This window comes from Streptopelia decaocto, assembly GCF_964273445.1.
Source record: "Streptopelia decaocto genome assembly, chromosome: 4".
NCBI classification, from domain to species: Eukaryota; Metazoa; Chordata; class Aves; order Columbiformes; family Columbidae; genus Streptopelia; species Streptopelia decaocto.
The window spans coordinates 765,530-781,825 of NC_138658.1; the positions used below are offsets into that span (position 1 = coordinate 765,530).

The 16,296-nt window shown below is 52.9% G+C and overlaps 1 protein-coding gene across 1 annotated transcript in view; it reads left to right on the forward strand.

Moving 5' to 3' along the window:
• SHROOM3 (shroom family member 3) overlaps positions 1-16,296 on the forward strand; it is a gene marked incomplete at its 5' end in the record, with an annotated part of 112,588 nt that overhangs the window by 20,865 nt on the left and 75,427 nt on the right. The window contains one exon of the mRNA XM_082051663.1: positions 8,322-8,476. Coding sequence (XP_081907789.1) covers positions 8,322-8,476 — 155 coding nt within the window. The remainder of the gene's footprint in view (positions 1-8,321; positions 8,477-16,296) is intronic.

Here is a 16,296-nt window from a genome sequence, read left to right on the forward strand (position 1 = left end):
TAAGCTGCACTGTTGCCATTATCTGGTCCGGGGGAGTTCTCGCTGTGTTATTGTGGAGCGTGTGTGACCTGGCAGTGATTCAAAAGACATCGAGCTGCTGTGCTGGGATAAACTGGCCCAGCTACCTCCCAGATCCCAGTAGCATCGCTTTCTCATGGCCTGGGGACGTTAGCGGTGCTGTCTTGTGCTCAAGGACACATCTCTTGATGTTGAGCTGTGTTTTAATTGCTGTTGGCTGCTCTAAGCTTCAGTCTTCAAAGAGTGCCTAAAAATGTTGATGTCTGGTTCTCATTAAAAAGAGCGAGAACTCAATACCGGGATCCCCATGGCAGCTGTTGGGTGCCTGGCGGGAGCACCGCTCGGTTCACCAGGCATGGCTCGGCTGCATCATCTTTTGTTTGCCTTTTGGTTAAAGACCGTTTAGTGGTTATTAGTTTGTGTTAGGAAGCTCAGGGAGGAATGAGGATCATGATGAAGAGCAGAATATAGCGCAAAAGAAAGAAATGGAAACGGAAGCACAATGGAGGAGATGACAACCACAGCAAATAGAGAAGAATGAAAACTAGGGAGACAAGCGGGGAGCCAAAATACAAATGGAAGGCTATCCAAGAGCAGTTCTGCTTGGCTGCAGAAAGGGGGAAATTGCCGTGAGGGAAATGTCTCACTGGTGAGGATATGGTAGAAATACGGAAGGGGAGGGAGTCTCGTTTGGCGTCAGCACAGCACGGCCGGCAGGCAGCTGCAGCTCCACACCGATGTGTGGCTCTTCCTGTGACCCGGGAAAAGTTACATCAGCATTGCTGCTGCTTTTATTCCTCTATAATTTAGGAACAATACTTCCTGCTGTCTTCCCATGGCGTTGAAAGCTCAAATTAGCTAATGGGAGGAAAGTTCTTGAGGATCATTATTACTGTTGTCATTACTATTATTATTGCTGTTTATAATAACAGGTATGATAAAAGCTTTAATACTGGGGAAGGGAAATAGGGGCAAGAGAAGTGGGAAACATCAAAAGCAGCAAGTGGCTGTGCTGGGCCAAGGATCTGTCTCCAGGAAGGATAAGTACTGCCTGTTCAGTAGCCAGAAAATCCTCTAGGTTTAGCTTTACCTAATGTATGGAATTACCTGATGGCAGGGCAGATTTTCTTGGCGTTCGTGTTTTGAGTTCAGGTGAGCGGTGTGCCGGGCAGGATGTTCACTGTCTAATCGTGGTGAAAAAGCCCCTCAACAACTGCACTTTGAGAGCTTGCTGGTTGTCTCCTTTCTTCTCTGACCCAACCACAGGTGTGTACATCTCAGCCCTATTTTCTTGGGTGGAAATATTATCCAGTTACCCCAAAAAGACACAATCCAGAGAAAGTCTCATGTCAAGCTACAACCCCTAGGGGTTATGGCAATATAGGTAGAGAAAAGAGGTAGAGAGGTCTGGGGAGGCTTGTAAAGCCTCCTGTAACAAGGACTGAAAGGCAAGAGCTGCATGTTGTTGAAAATTGCCCTTGGAGTAGGTAATAAAAAGAATGTTGCCAGTGCATCTCTGATTTCCTAGATAGCAAGGACGGGGAGGGGGAGTATGTAAGGTCTTGCTGTCAGAAGAAAGTATGCAAAGCAAAAGAAACAGCAAACAGCAGAGCAATAGTAGAATGTTCCTGTGCCTATCCATTTGCACTCAAAGGTGACATTTCTGGAGGTGGGCCCGTTCTTGCACGTTTTACATTTTGGTTCGTGAGGGGGTGTTGGTTCGTGACATCCCACAGTTTGGGGGATACATTGCAGCCCCCAAGAAGGGCTGTTTGGAGATGGCAAGGGAAAAGGTTCAGGGAGCACTTGGTGCCATTGACCCCAAATCCTAGGGTTTGTAGGGCTCAGACGGGCTCCTAAAGCAGTCCTGATTGCGGAAACCTTGGGTGTGTTTGGGGCAGAGTCTTTGACAACAGCTATTTGTAACTCTCACACTGCAAAGCAAACATTAACTCCAGAGCTGTGCGGCCACGGCTCTGGGTGCTCCGTCAGATACACCAGGGTAGCGGGGAATGAGTTCTTGCAGCCCCTTGAGCCAATATCACCCTGATAATTGCTGCAGACCATACAGGAGCAAGTTAACGTGCTCCAGGCCCCGTATTTGTATCACCTGTTCATATACCCTCTGTGGCACGCATGGAATGGATTGTTTGCAAAAAACAAACAGTGAACAAAGAGGTAAGGCTCTCGGATTGCCACGTGCACGGGGTGCGTGCTGCGGGCAGGACTGCTGCACAAGAGCCGGGCTCACGGGGAGCGGGGAGCCAGCAGGAGAGAGCGGTCCCTGGGGTTTCAACCCTGCTCACGCGGGGCTTTCCCACAGCGGCTCTGTGACTCAGGTGCACATGGGTGCTTTTATTCAGGAGTTGGCCGTGATAACGTGTTTGTACCACCCCTCTGCAGAGGGAGCTGATACGGCTCTAGGTGTTACCGTAGAGCAAACACAGGTTAGTTCCTTGTCTTGTATATATGGAGTGGGGTGGAGTAAATTCATTGTTAGTTTTGCTGCTTCTTACAGAAAAGATCCTGGAGGCTTCTTGAAGGCCTTGTGTCAAAGCTGTAGTGTTAGGTCCATCTTTTTTTGTGCATTAGCTGAAAGGAGACTTGATTTTCCTTGCCTCTTCTACTTTTATATGTAAAAATCTCTGTGGGAGCCTAAAAGTTCATTGCTTAAGAAGATGGAAAATTCTCCTAAGAGCTAAGCCTTCTTTCCTCCGCTGGCTTAGGAGCTGAGAGTCACCCGGAGGAGTCAGACGCAAACTCATCCAAGCAGGTCTCCTTATCTCCTGTGGCGAAGCCAGCAATCTGTTTTCCATCCACTTCTGCCACTTTTTGCGGAAGGGCCGACTGCTGAGATTAACCTTGTTCCCGGGACAGGAAGCAATCCCGCGGGACACGGGAAGGTGTGGAAGTGTTGGGCTGCAGGGCAGTCCTAGGAATGGCCTTCAATCCCCGCATTTGTCAGCACTTGCACCCGCCCTGCCTGGGTCACAGTGGGATTTCTGCAGCTGGATCGCTGCTTCAGTGCCCGAAGCTGCTTTGCTCTGCTCCCCTCAGTAAATTATGCTGGGAAAGGTCCCGGTCCTTGAGGGAGCGTGTGTCCGCGCTGGGGTGCGGGCACTGCAGCGCACCGCCACATTTCCATCTGCAGCGCTTGGGGGAGAACAGGCAGCACCGCGGCTGCATGGGCTGCGGTTTGGCTTTGGGGAATAGCCAGAAAAGGCGAGATCCTGGTCCCCTTTGTACCACAGGCTCTGTACAGTTTTCACACGGCATCCTGGACAGGTTTCAGGTTGGGTAAATACGACTCGCTTGCCCGAAATCCCTCCTGTGAAAAAAACAGAAGTAGTTCCTGCTCATTCCAGCTTTCATCACACACGCTGCAGGGGAGCCGTGAGCCGTCTGGGACGCTCTGGCGCAGCCTGGGCTCCTGACCCTTCTCTATGGGGACAAATACCGCGGGGTTTGTCACAGTGCTAACATCAGAGCTGGGGCACTGCCAGCTTGGTGAGTGAATGTCCCGCTGGATTTACGGTGGTGCCTGGCTGATGTAGGATCTGGAAAATAATATCCCACTATCTGGAAAATGATGTCCCTTCCAATCCCTGACATTCTGTGATCCTGTGAAAATAAGCCTGGAGATGCCAGAAGTGTCAGAGCTGTGAATGATAAGGGCTGGGTCTTGCTCTAAGCCAAGTAAATATATTTGTTAACATGGTTCACGCTGAGTGTGGGAGAAAATATGTTTGTTTGCCTGTCTTAAATAACAGATTTTTTTTGGAAGTGCCAGAAAATTTCATAGCGCTGCTCACCCTTCAAACCCGTGTCGTTTAACTTGTTCTTCTGCTGGATAAAGTTCAGCCTCTCAAGGTGAATTCATTCTATGTACACCTTGTATGACTACCTGGAATAAATCAGTGTCTCCACTACCATGCTTTGAAGATGGGAGCAGAAATGTTACTGTAGAACCATCCAGAGCACTATGAGAAAGAATTCCTTCCCGCTTCCCTGCAGAATAAAACAATAACTAATTTGGAAACACTTTTCTTTGGCTCAGGGTAAATGTCACTAGCTGAATTCTCTGGAGATGCGTGCCTGCATCAGGGATGGGGATATCCAGCCGAGACACGGCTCCAGAGAGAGACCTTTGACTTCACTATTTTTTGATTGAATTGTCTTAACTGCTCCATCGTGCTGACACAGAGGCTGGGGACAATGGGGAGGAATTTGTGTCTGCTGCATGGGAGACACTGGCTGCCCCAGCTCGTGACACGGCGCTGGCTCTGAGCGCGGGAGCAGCGTGTGCCTGGGGCCGCTCAGCAGCTCTGCAGCGCCCTTTGCAGGTTTGGGAGCCAGCTCTGAACTCCCAGGGGCTTAAAAATCTCCAACAGGAAGCCGAATCAATGAAGTACTGCAGGGGCTGAGTGAGCAAGCCGCGCTGGCTGTGCGTGCTGTGCAGGTGCTGGTGTGGCTGCTCTGGGTGCTGTGTTACACCTCGCAGTGCACACCTGTCTCACCTGTCTGCTGCTCCAGTCTGCACACTGAGAAGGGATTAAAATCTTGACTGTTGAATTTGGAAGGGGAGACAGCCAGTTTCCCTGTGTTTGCTCTCAGATCCTCAGCTGGTTTGACCCTTTTCCCCAGGTTGCAGCAGCGCTAATGACCCAGTGAGTGGCCCGGCAGAGGCGAACCCCAGATTCACTGGCAATGCGTCGTTCCGCTGGAAAGAACAAAACCAGCTCCAGGAAGATGTTTGAAAATAAGGGGTATAGAGCAGAGAGCGTTATTCTGTAACTCTCCTGGATGGGTCAGACCCCGTGTAGCAGAGGTAGCGACCTCTCTCAGTTCTTTCGTGGAACGAATATTTTTCCCTCTCTCACCCTGTTGTTTCCTATAAAACCTTTTTCTGCAGCTCAGGAATTCTGGACAGCCATCTCCAGCAGTTCATTTGTGATGCTTCCCTTCCCCCCTTTACAATACCTGACACGAAGAGGGCAGCGGTTTGTCATTGCGATTGCTGCTGCTGCCGACGCGCAGCTGGGCTGGCTGGTCCTTGCAGAGCAGCTGCGGTGTCGCGAGCGGCTGCGCCGACCTGCGCGGCGCAGCTCTCCCTGCGTAACTGCATGTGCTGCGCATACGGGTTTGCTTCCTTGCTTGGTTGTTTCATAGAGAAACCTCGGCCGTTAGGTTTACAGTCTAGGAATCGCTCATGCCATTTGTAATACAATGAACACAAAGATGGAATGATCCATCTTAAAAGCTACAGAGAATTTGTTGTTACTAAAGCCCCTCAAAGAAAGACGCAGAGAAAAGAGAAATAAATAAAGAAAACCTATTTAAAATAATCAAGAAAGGATCTCAGTTAGACAGCATTCTCTAAACCTACAGTAACCATAGCAAGCCAAACAAAAGACAGTAGTAATAAGTCTTATGTATCCTTGGTGATCTGCTTAAGCAACTTGTTGCTTTTACAGTAAGCCAAAAAAAGGGAGAACAGATGGGTGCGAAGTCTGCCGCAACGTCTATTGAGTGACAAGAAGCCTCCGCTAATGGAAGAAAATGGAGTGGAGGGTGAATGCAAAGCAGGGCCAGGGGTGGCCCGGGGCTTTTGAGGGAAGGGCAGTGGGCAGGGAAGGCTTCGCTGCAGTAAAGGCAGCTGAGGGACGTGGGTTTGCGTCAGAGGCCTTTTGAAGCGGGTGTATTTTGGGAGAGGCCACCTTGGCAGGGAAGGGCTCTTACTGGCTGTCGAGTGACCTCTTACACTAGCTCACGTAGCTCATGGCTATTACATTTTTGGCACAAGTGAGTGTTGAGGATGATTTTGACGATGCTGTGACTGCTCAAGCTGCTCCAACACAACTTACACGCTTAGAACAACTGTGTTGCTGGCTCTGCCCTTGCTGACCAGCAGCACGCAGAACCACTTGAGGCTGAGGGAACAGCTGAGACTTGGCCTCTCGTTGGTCCCCCAGGGCGAGCAGGTTGTTAGGAAGGTGGGCACTGGCGCAGGCGGCCGGGCTGCCTGTCGCCTGCGCGGCTCTGTGGGCGTCGTCCCTCCGGAGCCGCCAGAGCATCGCGGAGCAGCCGGTCCCAGCCCTGCCTTTGCTCAGCCTGGCCCCTGAAGCAGGTGTTCATTTAAATAGATTACGTGTACGCTGAGCTCTGTTTGCTTTGTTGGTAATTGTTACAAGCAGTAGAGATAGAGCTTTGTGTTTTTAGTGCAGCTTATTTTGTTTGAATCATTCAGTCCTTTCCTTGAAATATTGCCACTCCTTAAACACAAATGTTTTCAGAGGCATGGAGGGAGAAGAAATGAACGTGGAGCCCGGGAGCCTCGCTTTGCGAGGCAGTGCCTTGTTTCGGGGCTTCGGGTGGAAACCCGGAGTCTTTTGGCCTCTTCTGACTCGCGGAGCTCTATTGCCAGGTCACAGGGCTGTCGTCAGTCTTTCCTTCAGAAACCTTCAGGAATTTGCATCCAGGCTGCGCCAGACGAATAGATGAGACAACTGTACCTAAGCAACAGACAGCCGAGAAGGCTAAAGGATTATTAATAGATAACGATGTAAACAACAAAAGATCAATCAATTAAAAAAAAATCCCTTCTGTTGACTATATCCCAGGTTAATCTAACCTATAGTATCCCAGTCTATTGTATGTGGTTGAAATGGTACCCACCTGTTTTCCTTTGGAACAGCAACAAACTGAGCAATACCGCATCTTAGTTTGTTATTTATTTATGCTGGCAGCACAGTCTGATGTTTCATCTTCCACCCTTCCTGGTCATTGTGATACAAGGCTCTTTATAGCAAGTCTCATTCCTGTGGTTTTATCCATTCTTAAGAAGAAAAGAACAAACTCATTCATCAGTGGAATGACTTCCTGGTAGGATGAATGACAATGATTTTACCTGCCTTTGTAGGGGGGTAAGAGAATCTATTAGCTAATGTTTGTGGAAGTCAAGATCTTATGTGTTAGAAGATACATGAGCTGGAATACTATTGTTCAGAAGAACAGACCTGCTTTGCCTGTGGGAAATCACCATTCAACACTGAAATGAATGTTCTGGTAAAAATCTGGCTAATCTACGTGTGGTGAGTCCCATGTCCGAGTTACGGCTCAGTTACCTTTTGCCTGGCATGGCATGAAACGAGTGACTGCGTGCAGTCTCGGTGCTCAGCAATGGGACCCTGCAAGCCGCAGCGCTGCCGCTGGCGAGCAGAGCCCCAGCTCACTGCACATGCAGCTGCTTGGCTCAGCGCGGTGTTGGGAAGGACTGAAGAGAGAGATTGTACTTCTAACGTGCCATGAGACGTTATACTCAAGTATGGGGCACACAACAATTGCTGGCACAGGTCGTACCTTCTGGGGAACAGGAACTGCCAGGTGCTTTGAATATCAGATTTTGTGGTGGCAAGTTTTATAATAAAAGCTATTTCAGTCGCACTCCCAACTGGTTGCACTCCTTAGTCCCCAGAAATCGGGGATTTGCGGTGCATTAACCCAAATATACCCTGGCCCTCTGCTATGCTAGTCCTCTGCAGAGAGGTAGGGCATTCATGCACAAGGCTGCAGTTCAGAAAGCCAGGGCCAAATTTGCTTGTCCTTTGCCTTGTCACTTCTTTGCAGGCTTGGTGTGTTTCTGCCGGCACACTGAGGGAGAGTCGGTGCACGTGGAGGACCATACACAACAAAGTGCCTTAAGATTCTTCTTCGGTTTGCCACTACATAGCCTTGGGCGTGCTGCTCACTTTCTCAGAAATTAAAACATTTGCCTGCTTTCTTTTACACTGTGCTTTGAAATCCCTAGCTGAAAAACGCTGAAGAGGTGCGACACGTCATTACCAACATACTCCTGTGTGCATCTGCTCTCTTGCTGCCCAGTAAGCAAGAAGCTGTTGTTAACCAGCCAGCTAGATCACCAACAGCAGCTGGAACAAAAAAGAATCCCATCCAAGCTCTTCTAATCCTGGCTTTGCCCTTGGTCTTATGCCTGAGTACTGTTATCAGGAAGCGTTCCATGGCTGTTTTGCTGGCGTTTACTGCTTCCAAATACCAATGACTTTTCAAAGCAGTGCTTCTTGGCAGGATTAATTTGGCAGCTGATCCCCAGCTTCCATCTATATGAAATGTAGGGGAGTCAAGCACAGCCCTTTGAGGAAGCTGCCTGGCAAAGAGTCAGAGAGCTGAGTTTGGGGCGGACAGACCTAATCCCTTCAACAGAAGTGCATGCTCAGCTCTGCGTGTGACAGCCAGAGCAGGGCAGGCACGTCTCACCATTTCTTTCCTCTCTCCTCCCTGGGCAGGTCGAGGAGGGAGGAAAAGCGGACTCCCTGCCTTCCAAGCTGCGGGCTGGTGACGAAGTGGTGAACATCAACGAGGTGGAACTGAGCAGCTCCAGAAGAGAGGCCATCTCCCTGGTTAAAGGGTCCTACAAGAAACTGAAGCTGGTCGTCCGCAGGTAGGCAAGATGCAACGCTCCTTCCCTTCCTCCCCGGAGGCTGTTCCAGCTGTCCCCTTCGCGTCTCCAGCTGGAAGTCTAGGACTTCTCCTGGTCTTGGCAAAAGCCTTGGTTTAGGCACACAGGCATGAGCCCAAGGGCAAGTGTTTGTTCTTTCCAGCTAACATTTCTGTGACTCCTTTGCCAGTGGCCTTTCCAGTGGTATTGGTTCGATCTAATTGTGTCGTGCACGCTCATATCAGCTGAAGATAAGGCTCAAAACACGGGCATTGCCTTGTCTGCTTTGCAGCGACCGCAGTGGCCTACAGCAGTTGCCAAAAATAGACTTTTGCACAGGTCAGTAAGCAAGAATGGCTGTCAGAGCGTCACACTGTTTACATAGTTTTACATTCAACGTGTTCATAACGGCAGCAATTAGCTCACTGAGGCATGATGGCCAGTGTAGCCGTGCTGCGAGTGCAGCGCTGCAGGGAACGCAGGGAACACAGGGACAGCGGCTCTCGGCCGCAGTGCTGCCTGCAGCAGGGCCTCCGCCAGCCGCCCCGAGAGCCGTGCTGCGAGTGCAGCGCTGCAGGGAACGCAGGGAACACAGGGACAGCGGCTCTCGGCCGCAGTGCTGCCTGCAGCAGGGCCTCCGCCAGCCGCCCCGAGAGCCGTGCTGCGAGTGCAGCGCTGCAGGGAACGCAGGGGCAGCGGCTCTCGGCCGCAGTGCTGCCTGCAGCAGGGCCTCCGCCAGCCGCCCCGAGAGCCGTGCTGCGAGTGCAGCGCTGCAGGGAACGCAGGGAACACAGGGACAGCGGCTCTCGGCCGCAGTGCTGCCTGCAGCAGGGCCTCCGCCAGCCGCCCCGAGAGCCGTGCTGCGAGTGCAGCGCTGCAGGGGACGCAGGGGCAGCGGCTCTCGGCCGCAGTGCTGCCTGCAGCAGGGCCTCCGCCAGCCGCCCTGCAGAGCCGTGCTGCGAGTGCAGCGCTGCAGGGAACGCAGGGACAGCGGCTCTCGGCCGCAGTGCTGCCTGCAGCAGGGCCTCCGCCAGCCGCCCCGCGGAGCCGTGCTGCGAGTGCAGCGCTGCGGGGAACGCAGGGACAGCGGCTCTCGGCCGCAGTGCTGCCTGCAGCAGGGCCTCCGCCAGCCGCCCTGCAGAGCCGTGCTGCGAGTGCAGCGCTGCAGGGGACGCAGGGACAGCGGCTCTCGGCCGCAGTGCTGCCTGCAGCAGGGCCTCCGCCAGCCGCCCCACGGAGCCGCCGCGCTCGCTGCTGCAGGACGGCAGGGCTGGAAACACCAAGTCGTTCTTGCTGGGACGGCACTGCCACGGAGCGAGCTGTTTGCGGGCAGTTTGCACTCTTGGCCGGCGTAAAGCAGCTCCATCGGCTGGAATGGAGTTCAGATGAACCTTGGGGCAGAATTTGGCCCTCGGATTCTTTAGACTCTTGGATCCAGCGTCAGTCTTGTTTAATAAATGCAAAGGTCTGTTAAGTTTGCTAGTGGAACAGCAAGTAACAATTTACTGCAGAGACCTACCAATGTTTTAGGCCTTTCCTCTGTGGCTGCTGACATGCAGGAGTCCTGTGGAGACCTTCCGGGGTGCTGTTTTTAGGGTTCAGGGATGTGGGGGGTTCTGCATTTGCAGAGCCGGTGAGATTGCATGAAGCATGAATCACAAAAGAACTGTGGCGTACCACAAAACCGCATACCCCGAGAGGCACAATATGTGTTCTTAGCGAATATCGGATCGTACAGATATGAGCAACTGTAGGAAGCCTGTTCGAGTATTACTGATGTAGTATATACAATATTGTATCAAAAATTAAGTACATTCTGTTCCTACAGCGTATAGTTTCCCTAGTATCTCACTGCTCTTGACGCTCGGTGTAGGACAGGGTGGCGCAGAGCCCAGTGCTGCTGAGCCCAGCGCAGGAACACCGGCCCTCGCCTCGTTCCTCTCCACAGCCGCCCAGGAGCGACTCCTCTGCTCATACAAACCATCGGGAGCTTGGATGGGGAGCAGTTTTGTGGGCTTGGTGCTCGCCACCACTGCGAGATGTGTGCCACCATTAAAACACGTGGCTGCCGCTGCTCCGGTACCGGCTAACGGCTTTGCTGCCAGCTCTGCCCGTCCCAGGGCTGTGCATTCGCACAGTTCTCCTCCTGTGTTTTGTGTGCAGTGAAAGACGTTTGGTGATGTTGTCTCTCACTTTCTGGGGCAGCTCTCTGGTGAGGTGTAAGTAAACAAAAAGGTACAACCACAGCAAAGGTCCGTATTGAAGGCAGCTGATGTTCTGTTTTCAGTGTTCGTGGTTGGTAGTTTGTGTCTGCTTCGAGTTCAGCAATGCCTGCAATTCTTATTCATCTCAAAGAGCCTTAAGCTGAAAATACAAGTCAAATAAAGGAGAAGTGGGCATAGAAAACATTATCCTCATTTTCCTGTTGTGCTAAAAACTGTACAAAAAGAAAGGATTAGGCTTTTCCGTGGCTATAACTGTAATCTGTGTGTTGGGCTTTATGCTTCCCTACAGATTCTCTGTGTTGCTTGAGTTATTCAGCTTATTCTCTTGGCACATCCCTGTCCCTGGGCCCCCTTGTCTGAATGCTGAGACCCGGGCGGAGGAATAGGCTGTAGCCGTGAGTGCAGGAGTGCCAGAGGGAAGCTGGCGATTCAGGTGGCTGCGGGTTCAGCGGGGATGCACCCCTGGGCACGGCAGTCCCGTGGTGCCGGGGCTGTGTCACACTTAGGCAGTCGCTGCATTGCAGACTGCTGGGGCCGGGAGGAGGCTGGAGGCACAGGTGTGTTTGCTCTGCTCTTATCTTCGTCTTGACATGTCTGCGTCAGGTGCTGACAGGGAGAAGATGCTGGTCTACATGGCTACAAAGTTCTTCTCCTTTCAGCAGCCAACTGTGATAACTAGGGCTTTAAAATAGAGACAGGGAAAAGTCTTCCGCTGTACTTGAAACATGACCCTATGGAAGTCGAAGTGTGGGAGGAAGATGTCAGTGCGACCCACATCTGAGGCGTAGAGCCGATTGGAGCCTGTGGGAAGTGGTGGAAGGATTCCCACAGACTCAGAAAGGCTTTGGCTCCAACCCTCACCGCGCAGCAGTTCCCTCATTGACCAGGAGAGAATGGGCTGTTCCTAGAGAGAGGGGAGGCTGCTGGTGTTTCTACAAAAAGCCAAGCGCCAGCACAACTCTTCAAAGGACTCTGTGGACTAATCCTTTCCTCTTATGACACTAATGTAATTTTGTGTCGTATCTGACAGCGTGCCAAAATTTGCACAAGTTTTGTGAATGAAATTAATGAGGACAGGCGCTGGCTCACTCTGCAGTACCGCGGGAGCAGGTTTGCCAAGAGCTGCTGTGCGCGCGGCTGGTGCTTGTGCAGCGATGGTGACCGGAGAGCGGGAAGAGGCCGGTGTGGTGCATGTGGAAGCTGTGATCCCGACAGCTCGGGAGGCCAGAGAGCCCGGTGTGGTGCACGTGGAAGCTGTGATCCCGACAGCTCGGGAGGCCAGAGAGGCCGGTGTGTTGCACGTGGAAGCTGTGATCCCGACAGCTCGGGAGGCCAGAGGGGCCGGTGTGGTGCACGTGGAAGCTGTGATCCCGACAGCTCGGGAGGCCAGAGCTGGCACCGCGCTGCCGGGCGCTGGCAGGGCGGCTTGTGGCCGATGCTGCGGGACGCTGGGCCGTGAGCTCCTCCTCGGCTCTGCACCTTTGCCTTTGCTCGCAGCTCCCGGCTGTGGCCGTCACCGATGCTCTGTCGCACGACGTCCTTGCACGGGGGCTGGTTCTTTCAAAGGGTGTCTTTTTAACGCTCTGAATAATGAGCCTTCAGTTGGAGTTTTACATGAGGAGATGGGTCCTCAGCTGATATAATTGAGGGCAGACTTTTGAACAGGGCCTGTTGAGCTAAGACAAGGGGTGATGGTTTTAAACTAAAGGAGGGAGATTCAGGCTGGACATGAGGAAGGAATTGTTGCCCTGAGGGTGGTGAGAGCCTGGCCCAGGTACCCAGAGAGGTGGTGGATGAACCATCCCTGAGACATCCCAGGCCAGGCTGGACGGGGCTCTGAGCACCCTGAGCTGGTGACGATGGCCCTGTCATGGCAGGGGGGCACTGGGGGAGCTGGGAACGTCCCTCCAACACAAACCATCCTGTGTTTCTGGGATTCTCTGACCAGCCAAAGCCCATCAGGGTCCTGACGCATTGTTTGTACGGTGTTTAAAATACATCATTCAGAAACTGAGAAGAGCCATTTAGCTCCGAGTCTTCTGTTTACCAGAGTTAAAACCCGTTGCTATGGGAGGTGAGTGGAGGCGGTCAGCGCCATCGTCGCTCTCGGGGAGTCAGGAAACTCCTCCAGAACGCCGCGTCGGGTTCCTCCTGCTCGGAGGTGTTTTCATGCAATACCACTCCTTACACTCGCTCCCCTTACGAACGGGCGATCCAGCGCTGCTGCCCGGCGGCTGTCGGGGGGGTGACTGCATCCCGGAGGGTGCTGTGTGCAGAGCCTCGAAGTACGGGGGACAGGGAGGTGTTTGGGCAAGATTGTGAAGAATGTGGCTTGTTCTAACAGAGGAACTGGGAAAAAGATGTTTAGGGGAAGTGGAAGTGAAACTATGTGTTCCTTTTGGCCAGAAATGAAACATTTTGCTCCCTGTAGGAAAAGCAGGTTAATGTAATGTACATAGCATGGATTTCGTGTATGTTTTCAGCATTCTCTTGGGCGTTCAGGCAGGCTGGCTGGGTGGGGGGCAGCTGTAACTGCCTGGCGGTGTCAGGCTGACATTCTGCGTCAGGATGGGTCCGGCGTGCTGAGGGGCAGGGGCTTGGCTGCGGTATTGCCGTGGGTTTCACACAGACCTGCGTGCCCACAGCCTTCTCCTGGGCCAGGTGGCAGGCCCGGGGCAGGACAAGAGGCAGAGGGACCTGTGGAGCTGCCGCTGGCAGGAGGAACCATTGTGGGCGTCTTTTCAACCTTGACCTTGCAGCTGAATTCCTCTGCTGGAACGTGTGGGCCAGGGAGCAACAGAGACTCATGTCCTGCCCCACCTCTCCTCCGCTGTGGGGTTTTATCCCCCACTCTCACTTCCATTACTTTTTCCTAATGAAATTCGAGTGGTGAATTTCAAGAGAAACAATAAATATTTGTGGGTGGCTGGAAGCGCTTCTTTACTGAGTACAGTTTCTCCTGTCTCCCCCCAAAGCCCGCTGTGCGTCCCAAGAGCAGGCCAAGCTTGGGGCTGTGAAGTCGGACGGAGCTGCCTGGCACTTTCCCTGGGCAGATTTCCCTTTGCTCACGGTCCGTGCTCCTGTCTGTCAGGCCTGCTGACGACTGCCGGGGAGGAGGGCAGTAATCTGAGCCGCCGGCCCAGCAAACCTCCAGCTTTTTACTGCGGGATTAGTCCCGAGGTGCCTCTGTGCGCAGCACCTGTATCTGCGGCTTGGTGTCTCAGTCGCCGTGCTCCCGTTTCTCCGCTTTCCGGGGCGGTGCCGTTCCCCGCTCCCAGGACCGCGCTGGCCACACGGCGGGCTGGCCCCGCCGGGATGGGGACACCTGAGGCTGCGGCCGCTGTCTCGGAAGGTAAGGAGCCTCTCGACACACACAGCAGAGCGAGGCGGGCACGGTGCTGTGCCCGCAGAGGCAGCCGGACCTCGTGGCAAGGCTTCCGAGAGGGAGGACAGGAGTCTTAAGGACCCAGCTGGTCCTAAATATCACAAGCATCATAAGCTTCTGAGCAAATAAGTGCCCAGGCAGTGCCGTGGAGGGTTTTTCAGGTGCTGTTGTAAGCAAGCTGGTAGCAAACCAGGAGCCGGTGCCGCAGCGCTGCTCAGGCTCTGTCACGCTGAACTGGCGAGTGCTGTGAGCAGACGTGCTGGGCTCAGGCTAGAGCAGCGCCAGCAGCTCGCAGGGGAGCTGCACTCAGAGCCCCCGGCGTGGCTGAGGCCATTGGCGCCCTTGGTGTCAAAGGGTGCTAATCATACCGTGCACTTGGGACTGGAGGATGTGACTCACATCCACAGCATGTTGTGTCGCGTGTATTTTGCAGTTTTATAGTCCAGAAGAGTCTCTGCTCAGTGAAGTGGCACTGGTTTCGGGCTTCGCCTTTTGTCAGCTGAGTGTTGTTCCACATGGGTGTCAAAGCAGACCAACGCTTTGCATTAACGTTTAGTGCAGACGACTAGCTGTACAGCGCAGGATATATTCTTGTTTGATTGGAACGGTAACATTGCAGAGAGCAGAGACAGAATGAGAGAGAGACTGCTTCTCAGGAGATGGCAATCAGTATAGCTCCAGCGTGGGCCTGCACAAATTTACATTCGTTGAAGACCTGTCCTATATTATACACACCTATACACCCTTTAGATTGGTTGTGAATCATAAAACTAAGTTAATTGAACTTTGATTTTGATTCTTTCCTGAGACATGAAGTCCTTTAGAAAACCCAATAAATAATCTTTAGACTCATTACCTGCTTCGTTGCTATGAGGATAAGTTTCACTTTAGCTTTGTTTGTTTGTTGTTGTGGATATGAGCCAAACCTTTAGCCGTGCGCTTCAGCTGAAGCTGTAGCACCTGGTGGTGTTTCTGCGGTGTGCTGATCTGTGTCGTGAAGGTTGGCAGTGCGGGTGAAGGCGAGTTCAAGGGGTGCTGGTGGCATATTGGGGTCTTTGTCCTTGTCTATGCAAAAAGGAGTATTTTGGGGGTTTAGATTATCTGCTTAAGAAAATCAGCTTGAAACAGCCCGTTCTGAAGTACAGAAGCAGCCATGACATGGGAGTGCAGCACACCGCTTTGCCTAATACGCACTCATTATTCCAGTATTTAAAGAGCAGGGAAATTTTCACAATCAAACTAGAACTGGCTGCAGTAGCAGACTCCCAGATTTCCCCCTTTCACCTTGCCTAAGCAAGCTCTTCCTTGCAAGAAGGATGTGGCCGGGAAAGGACCGTCCGTGTGCTGTCAGCTTGGGTCCCTGGAGCTCTCGCGGGCCGGCCGTCCCACCGGGGCGGACACGTGCGCTGGGAGCGCGTGGGTGTCCTGCCCGCTGTGCCTGCTCCCGGGAGCACACGCTGGCCAGCAGAGCCCAGGCTGCTCAGCACCTCAGTAGCCCTGGAGGTTCCCGCGGCAGCGGAGCTGGCAGCCCCACGGCGTGGAAAAAGCAGCTGTTTCCCAGCACAGGTGCCGTGGCCCTGCGGCACGGGCTGGTGCCTGCGTGGCGGGCGTGTTCCCCGGCTGCCGTGGCCTGAGCAGCCTCCTGTCCTTTGCTGAGGCCCCTGTCCCTGCAGCAGGGAGCTGGGAGCTCTCCCCCCCCAGCCCTGCGGCGCGCTGGGCTCTGTCCCGAGGGACCGCGGGCAATGCTGCAAACCAGGCGCGCTGGAGCTTACTGCGGACACATGGACGGGCAAGGGCGTCGCTCGGGCCCTCAGCCACTCCTGCTTGAGTGATCGCACATCTCCTGTGGTCTTCGTGCCAGGCTGTACATGAGCCAGACGTACATTTCTTCTTCATTCCTGGAAACAATATGAGCAGAGTGATTCAGTGCTCTGTAGTATAGAATGCGGAAAAAGGTCACGTATGTAGGATCTGAAATTTGAAGAGATGCCTAAATTAAAGAGCCTTGGTGGTCGCCTCCTTCAAGTGAATTGAAAACAACACCTTAGCGGTGATGTTACTGTTTCCTCTGGTCTGTTTTATAGTCTCTTAAAAACAAGTCTTTCTGAAGCCTTCCAAGGGTTAAGGGCAATACCTCATAGAAACCCAAGTGGCTGAAGAAATACCAGATAGTAACATTTACCTCAGTTGCCAAAGCCTGGACATTTCTTTCT